Source organism: Eschscholzia californica, unplaced genomic scaffold, assembly GCF_041429995.1.
Source record: "Eschscholzia californica isolate CP2 unplaced genomic scaffold, dmEscCali1.0.p SCAF_2, whole genome shotgun sequence".
NCBI classification, from domain to species: Eukaryota; Viridiplantae; Streptophyta; class Magnoliopsida; order Ranunculales; family Papaveraceae; genus Eschscholzia; species Eschscholzia californica.
In genome coordinates, this window is record NW_028238309.1 from 26207910 (window position 1) to 26216738 (window position 8829).

The 8829-nt window shown below is 47.3% G+C and overlaps 1 protein-coding gene across 1 annotated transcript; it reads left to right on the top strand.

Annotated features, from left to right (window-relative positions):
- Positions 1-214: 214 nt before the first annotated feature.
- Positions 215-4472, top strand: LOC147557154 (uncharacterized). Its single transcript, XM_086658764.1, has 5 exons — positions 215-701; positions 1622-1786; positions 2232-2531; positions 2704-3556; positions 4025-4472. Exons 1-5 carry the CDS (start codon positions 215-217, stop codon positions 4470-4472), a joined length of 2253 nt encoding a protein of 750 aa, XP_086514890.1.
- The last annotated feature ends 4357 nt before the right edge of the window (positions 4473-8829 follow it).

Genomic DNA, 8829 nt, shown 5'->3' on the forward strand with positions numbered 1-8829 from the left:
TGCAAGCAGTAAGAAGCTCGAGAAACTCTCTGATGATCTCTACCGAATCCAACAACGAAGGGGTGAACCACTCAGAGAGTATGTGGGAAGATTTAATCGGGAGAAGGTGTCAATTCCTTACTACAACCAGGAGACAGCAGTTGATGCATTCAGGAAAGGTTTACTGCCAGATGGGGAGTTGTACAAAGAACTCACCAAGTTCAATTGCACAACAATGGAGGATGTCCTTTCCAGAGCCTGGGTTGAAATTAGGTGGGAAGAAGACGAAGCCCACAGGAACAGATACTATTCACAAGAAGATAGGTCAAGAGACCGTCACTCCAGAAGATACGAACGACGGTCAGAAGCCAGGAGCAATGATCCGTACCCAACCAGACGACCAATTCCAAGGGAGAACAAGAGGCCATTCAACCCTCCACCTAATCGTCAAAACGAAAAACCGCAAGGAGCCATCCGTACCAAGATTCCAGAATACAACCTCAACATTGAACCAAGTGAGGTGATTGCTGTAATGGAGGGGATGGGTAACACGGTAAGGTGGCCAGGGAAGACAAAGACGCCAAGCGACAAGAGGGATACTTCCAAGTGGTGTGAATTCCACTCGGACCATGGGCACACTATTGCAGATTGCATTGCCCTCAGGCTTGAAGTTGCTGAGCTCCTAAAGAGGGGTCACCTCACCGACTTACTGACAGATAAAGGCAAAAAAACCATGTCCCAAGGAGATGCCCGACCCAAAGAGCCAGAGGAGCCGATTCCAACATTGACTTGCAACATGATCATAGGAGGCTCGGAAGTGAGTGAAGTAAGCCACTCGGCAGCCAAAAGAAGTGCACGAATCACAGCCAATCCAACTGCCCACTCAACAGAGGCGTCAACCCTAACTTTCACCAACCAAACCATCAGCTTCGTTGACAACGAAGTCTCAGGGCTCGTCAACCCTCATCATGACGCTCTTGTCCTCTCTCTCACTATTGCGAATGTGTTAGTTAAACGCATACTAATTGATAACGGATCCTCCACTAATGTCTTGTTTCTTCATGCCTTGCTAGGAATGGGACTAGAAGAATCGAGCATCTGCCGACATTCTACTGTCCTTATAGGATTTAGTGGAGAACAGAAGTATACCTTGGGAGAAATCGTGCTACCGGTATATGCAAGAGGAATTAACCTTAGCACCACTTTTGTGGTACTGGACTGCCCATCACCTTATAACATGAACCTTGGAAGACCTTGGATCCATGAGATGAGGGCAGTACCATCAACATACCACCAAGTATTGAGGTTTTCAACACCTTGGGGAGTACGAGAAATCAAAGGAGACCAAGGAGCTTCCAGGAACTGCTACAAGAACACAATGAAGGCTCCCAAGAAGCCCTTGTAGCAATTACAGAACAAAGTGCCCCTCAACTCAAACCTCAACCAACCGAACATGGAGGAGTTAGACGAAGTCCAAATTAACCCCGACATCCCAGAGAACAAAGTCCAAATTGGAGCACAACTACCTCCTACTCTCAGAGAAAAGCTCATTGAATTCCTAACCATTAATTCTGATTGTTTTGCTTGGTTTCATGCAGATATGACAGAGATAGACCCCTCTATAATAGTTCATGAATTACAGGTAGACCCTTCCCATACCCCGGTCAGACAGAAAAGAAGGAAATTCGCACAGAACGCAACAAGGTGGTCAAGGAGGAGGTCCAGAAGCTACTCGACATCGGATCAGTAAGAGAAGTGCACTATCCAGATTGGCTCGCTAATGTGGTAGTGGTAAAAAAGAAGAATGGTAAGTGGAGGGTTTACAGACTTGAACAAAGCATGCCCGAAGGATTCCTTCCCACTACCTCACATCGACATGCTAGTAGATGCCACAGCCGGACATGAACTCTTGAGCTTCATGGATGCATTCTCGGGCTACAATCAGATCCTTATGCATCCAAACGACCAGGAGAAAACCGCCTTCGTCACGGAGAGAGGTATATTCTGTTACAAAGTCATGCCTTTTAGACTAAAAAATGCAGGTGCCACCTACCAGAGGCTCGTAAACAAAATGTTCGCCAACATGCTAGGCGACACTATGGAGGTCTACATCGATGATATGCTGGTCAAGTCCTTAGTAGCAGAACAACACTTGGAACACCTCAAACAAGCATTTGAGGTACTCAGGAGGTATAATATGAAACTAAACCCTGCTAAGTGTTCTTTTGGTGTGTCCTCCGGAAAATTTTTAGGTTATATGGTGACTCAAATGGGGATCGAAGCCAACCCAGATCAGATCAATTCCGTGATGGGTATTCCTTCCCCGAAATGCATCAAGGACGTCCAGAAGCTTGCAGGTAGAGTGGCGGCACTTAGCCGATTCATTTCTAAGTCTTTCGAGAGATGCTACTTGTTCTTCACCACTCTGCGAAAGGGGAAAAATTTCGAGTGGACACCTGCCTGTGAAGAAGCTCTACAACAGCTGAAGAGATACCTCACTTCTCCACCTTTGCAGGAAGCTGAGACCTTACTTTCAATGCCACCCAATTGTGGTGGTTACAACTTTCCCAATGAAGAATATTCTTCACAAACCAGAGCTGTCTGGGAGATTGACCAAATGGGCAGTGGAGTTAAGCGAACATGACATCAGCTACCAGCCAAGGACAGCGATCAAATCTCAGGTACTGGCTGATTTTATTGCTGACTTTACACCTAACACCTTAGTGCAGGCACAAGGAGAATTGCTCCATCTACAGGAACATAGCCAACTTAAATGGACCTTATCAGTAGATGGTTCCAGCGACATGAATGGAGTAGGACTTGGTGTTGTTCTCACTTCCCCAGAAGGTGACCTAATCCAACAAGCAATAAGATGTGGGTTCAAAGCCACCAACAATGAAACAGAGTACGAGGCCTTAATCGCAGGAATGAACCTGACAAAGGAGATGGGAGTCCAGAAACTTGCGATAAAATCAGACTCCCAACTCGTAGTTAACCAGCTACAAGGAACCTACCAGGCCAAGGACGTGAAGATGGCAGCCTATGTGTCGCATGTAAAAGAACTGCAAAGTCAGTTCACCGAGGTTAGTTTTGAACAGGTACCCAGGCTCGAGAATGGGCATGCTGATGCCTTGGCCAATTTAGGGTCATCAATTCCAACCAAGGATGCACAAACAATCCCCCTAACGCTACTTCAGTGGCCGGCAGTATGGAAAACAAAGCCTTCAGAGGTAGCGGTTACAGATGCAGAAGAGACTTGGATGACACCAATAATCAGGTACTTAACTAAGGACGAGTTGCCACAGGATCGAAATGAAGCTAGAAGACTCAAAGTCAAAGCTGCAAGGTTTTGCATCATGGACGGCCAGCTCCTTAAGAGATCATACTCTGGGCCTTACTTGAAATGCATCACCCAAGAGGAATCCAAGTATGTCCTTAAGGAATTACATGAGGGGGAATGCGGTAACCACTCTGGTGGTCGCAGCCTGGCCAACAGAGCACTGACTGCAAGTTACTACTGGCCGACTATGAGAGCAGACTCTCTTGACTATGCTAGATGTTGCGACAGCTGCCAGAGGTTCGCCCAAACTTCCCACCTCCCTCCAGAGAAGCTAAGTTCAATTCTATCCCCATGGCCTTTCATGAAATGAGGGATGGATATAGTAGGCAAACTACCAACGGCCCCAGGCCAGAGAGTCTACATGCTTGCTGTCACAGACTACTTCACCAAGTGGGTGGAAGCCGAAGCCTACCACCAAATCAGAGACCGCGAGGTAAAAAGTTTTGTTTGGAAACATGTCATTTGCAGGTTTGGAGTTCCCAAGGAGATTGTCACAGACAATGGTTCACAGTTTATCAGCTTTGATTTCCAAGACTTCTGCAAGGAGTGGGGAATCAAACTAAGTTTTTCGACTCCTAGATACCCTCAATCCAATGGGCAAGCAGAATCTTCAAACAAAACGATAATGAACTCACTGAAAAAATGACTCAAAAAAGCTAAAGGGGCATGGGCAGATGAACTACCAGGAGTGTTGTGGTCATACAGAACCACTTCAAAGACCCCAACTGGGGAAACCCCATTCTCCCTTGCATACGGTTGTGAGGCGGTAATATCAGCTGAAACAGGAGTTCCCTCTGCCCGATACCAGTGGACCACAGACGAGAGCAATTGGGAACTACTTAACCATAACCTGGATACGGTAGACGAGGTAAGGGACATGGCGGCAATCAGGAATGCCGCATACCAACAGAAAGCAGCCAAACATTACAACAAGAACGTCAGGGTTCGTACATTCAAAGTTGGCGACTGGGTTCTGAGGAAAGTATTTCAAAATACTAAGGAAACAGGAGCTGGGAAGTTAGCCCCTACTTGGGAGGGCCCATACCTCATTACCAAGGTAGTGGGACAAGGAGCTTACAAACTTCATTCAAAAGATGGCCTAAACATAGGCAATAGATGGAATGCCATTCACTTACGAAGGTACTACTTCTAACCTTGAAACTTCTCCTATTTTGCCTTTTTTCCAAAAGATCACCTACTGACTTGGGCGTCGGAGGGTTGTTGGCTACGCCAACAACCACCCCTCACTATCTACGTATGATGACAGGAACTGTCTCCAAGACACAACAAAGTAGCAAAAACAATAAGAGGCTGGACGTCAGAGTCGAAGTCCAAACCACTAGAAGAGTTCCGCACTTCGACTGGGGGGCATGAGGATACTATAAGAAGACTATGAAGAAACTAAAGAACAATACGGGTTAAACAACCCTCACCTGTCCAACAGGCAACTAAAATCCCCAGGCACCTAAGTTGAATGACGAACACTTCTTCATTTGACAACAACGAGTTCAACGTACTGTTCATCAAAATTAATTTAAAAGGAACAAAGTCTTGCACATATTCCTCAAGTTCAATGTAATGTTCTTTAAATCTAAGTTATCACCTCCAATGTAAACAAAAATCTAGAAATAAAATCTCAAGTATTTATCCAGTACTTACTTGTGTGCAAATTTTATCAATATCGATGTCATCTAATTACTTGTCTGAAGAGGAACAGTAAGTCGCTAGACGATTCGTAACCCATCCAAGATGGGACAACAAGCTGCTAGCCGTCATCTGAACACAGTAAGGCGCTTGCCGTATCCTGTATGTAAGCTAGGATTCATAATCCATTTAAGTTGGGACGACTGTAAGTTGCTAGCCGTCACCTGAACACAGTAAGGTGCTAGCCGTCACCTGAACACAGTAAGGTGCTGGCCGTATCACTTGTATAAGTGAGGATTGGTAATCCATCCAAGATGAGACAGTAAGTTGTTGGCCGACACCTAAACGCAATAAGGCGCTAGTCGTCTTCCCTACATAAGTTGGTATCACAACCACTCAACTAAGAAGAAAAACAAGTACATAACCATAGCAATATATCCTTAAAGGAAGAGTCTCAAAGAAATCCAGTGGGTTCACCTGAACCATCAAAATACAAGAAGTCAACTCTACAAACAACATATATCCGACGCGTGTCGTCCGAACAAAAGGGCTGAGCGCCTAACGACACACGACGACGACTACATATAGTTCGTCACTAAGGAAAAGAAATCAACAACACACATAATATTCTAAACAAGTCAAGACAAAGGAAAGCACTAATGAGGCGAACCACCTCCAGTTGCGTCATCGCCCCTCATCACCTCGCCCATATCTATCGTCATCTCTCCCGCCCCCTGCTCCGCCAAAAGCTCCTCGTGACGAACCTGCCAGGCCTCTATGTTATCATCCATATCCCATCCGTCGGTCCCATTCTCGCGGTACTCGACGAACAAGTCTGCACGGGTCCGTAACGCCGCGTCAGTCGCAATCTGATCCCTCTCACGGGGAAATTCATCAACTAGTTGTTGGTTGAACGCCGCTTCTCGCTCCAGCACCGTGTACCGCCCACGAAGATCCTCCAGCTCTCTCTCCCGGACACGCATCCTGTCACCCTGCTCCTGAAAGGAAACCACCTGGTTGTCGTAACGAGTCTGCAACCTGGAGAATGATCCCGTCAACTCCGCAACTCGATCCACACTCTCGCTCAACTGACGACGGGAGGAAATCGATGCCATGAGAGCCTACCAAGACCCAAAACAAAGATGAGCATGTAAATATAACAAGAAATAGCTGCAACTTGAATAAGAGGTAAATACCTGGTATTGGTGCGAAACACCATAGTCTGCACCCCCGCAGGGACCATAAGCAAGGAACTTCTGATGATCCTCAGAAGAGAGCAGTTGGTCCCCTCCAGTAGACAAAAAAGTGGAACCATCAAAGGGAGAAGCTGAAGGATGATGCCTCCACATAGAAACCCCACCAGAAGACTCAGATAGGGGTATCGCCGAGTAAACCGGCTCCGTAGCTGGGACCTCCTCGGTAATAGGAGCAGACGAAGTAGAATGCGGAAGAGAACTCGAATCGGTATCTGCCTCCGACCTCTTCCTCTGGCCACCCTTCCGGATGTCCGCGTAAGAAGCAGGGATGTAACCAGATCCCACCATTTGCGACGATGCGAATGACTCTGTACTTGCCGAAGGAGGTGGAAAGAGTACCGGAGCACCAAATAACTCTTCGTAGGCTAGAAGCGCACCTCGAATCTCTATAGCCGTTGCAGGTGCAGGGGGACGACTTGTTAGGGTTGCACCAGGAACAAAGTCCCAAAAAGGGGTACCTGTAATAAGAGAGTGACTCAGAAGGTAGGAAGAACTACTCTCTGGATCACGACGCTCGAACAACTTTGAAATCCTCTCCTTCCAATGCGGCAGGCGCTCAACGTGCTTGTTGTTGAACGAACAATCTGTGAAAGGAACAATACAAACTTAAGCTACAGCAATGCAAACGCATAAGGCACTCTAAGTTAAACAATTACATACTTACGAGCATCTTGCCAACTAGAAGGAATCTGCCCTACCCCCCGGTCACCATATACAAGGTCACCGCGCGCAAGAAAGTAACAAGTTTGCCACTTTCGGTCGCTAGCCGGCATTCCAGTGATTAAGTGAGCACCGGGGTTCAGCAATTTGAAACCATAACGACCATTGTCCCTAGAATGGCTCATCAAGTGATAGAAGCGAATTACATCGCTAGCTGAAAGCTCAACCTGCTGTAGGTAGGCCAGCACTTCCAAGCACAAAACGAGTTGTGAAGGAGCTATCTCGTAGTAACTCAAAACCCCATGCACCGAACGAGGGATGGGAAACCTAAATCCCATCAAGAAGGAAATCATGTAGAACGCGGTCCAGCCGCCATGGTCTTCGTCAACAAGTTCGTTAGGCTGCGGAAGCCTAAGCTCTATGGAGTCGGGGATATTGAACATAAACCGTATATCCCGTAATCCGCCCTCCGTAATGGTTGAAGCCGGATTTAGAGATGGGCGTTTTAAGGCCACCCGTTCAAGCACCTTCTGTCGCCGGAACTCAGAAGGTTCTGGCACGCGAAGCGATCTAGAAGAACTACCTTGCCCATGATGACTCATCTCGGGATGCAAAGTCTGTAGGACAAAGGGATAAGGCTTCAAACCCAACAACTAGCTTGAAGGGTGCATTTAAACGAAACATATCCTAGCAGTAATTCACTCAAGGTATCGATCCTAACTGTAGCTCACTCAAGGTATTGATCCTAGCAGTAGTTCACTCAAGGTATCAATCCTAGCAGTAGTTCACACAACGTATCGATCCTAGCAGTAATTCACTCAAGGTATCGATCCTAGCAGTAGTTCACTCAACATATCGATCCTAGCAGTAACTAACTCAAGGTATGCAATCTCAAAAACACATTACGACAAATAAGGAAACTAACTTTAAAGATCAAAACATCATGGATATTCAATATCAATTGAAGCACAATTCAAGAACTCAACAAAACCAAATAGGAGAGAGAAAAATACCTGATTACAAGTGAAGAATCCCCCAAAAATCTCTCTCTTCAAGCTTCAAACGTTAAGTAAAATAATGATACTCCACCCCTTTTATAGGGTCTAATCCAAGGTGTCATCCACCTCCTTCCCGCCAAGGAGGTCCCCGTATCCGAGTACCTTCGATCGTCGAAAACTCCGGATACGCACAAAGCGACTGAGTGACCCATGGACACGCAGACACACAAAAACGCAGCAAGGACCCTCGAACAAACTAGGTGTCTCTGGGGCACTCGAGTGACCCATGGACACGCAGACACACAAAAATGCAGCAGTAGCGAGCTGGTCGTCCCGGACGACCAGCGCCCGCCACGTGGCGCGCTACTGCGCGCCCGCGGGCGACCAGCTTCTGCCACGTGGCGCGCTACTGCGCGCCCACGTAGTAGCGTGCTGGTCGTCCCCGGGCGACCAACGCGTGACATCCGAACGACCCCTTACTGCTCCGTCGCATCCTTTTCCGCGACCATTTTCTTTTCGACAAGTCCTTCCGTGATTCTCTATCTGACCACGTCTCCACAACCTATCGGCGCCTCGATAATTCAAGCAAGACACTCTACGATGCAAAGTGGCACTCCCGCTGATAAAATATGATCGAGATGCGCACTCTATCGCTGACACGGTCATACCTCACTACTCTCTAACTCTGCATACAGACTTAGAGAGTGGGGGGCAAATTGTATAGGCAAATATCCGCCCCACGAGGTGCCTGTAGAATAAGGAAACAACCGCTTTGTATGGGTAAAACCCGCGAGGCTAAATAAGAAGGCCCGATAACGGCCCAAGTCGCTACTCCGGTCACCGGATCCATACCCGCTTGGCACTAAGCGTATCTGACACGTGTCACGCGACAGCCACCTGCCAGTACTAGGCAATCTTACGGCCAGAGGGTTATTGCGCAATCCATAACTGC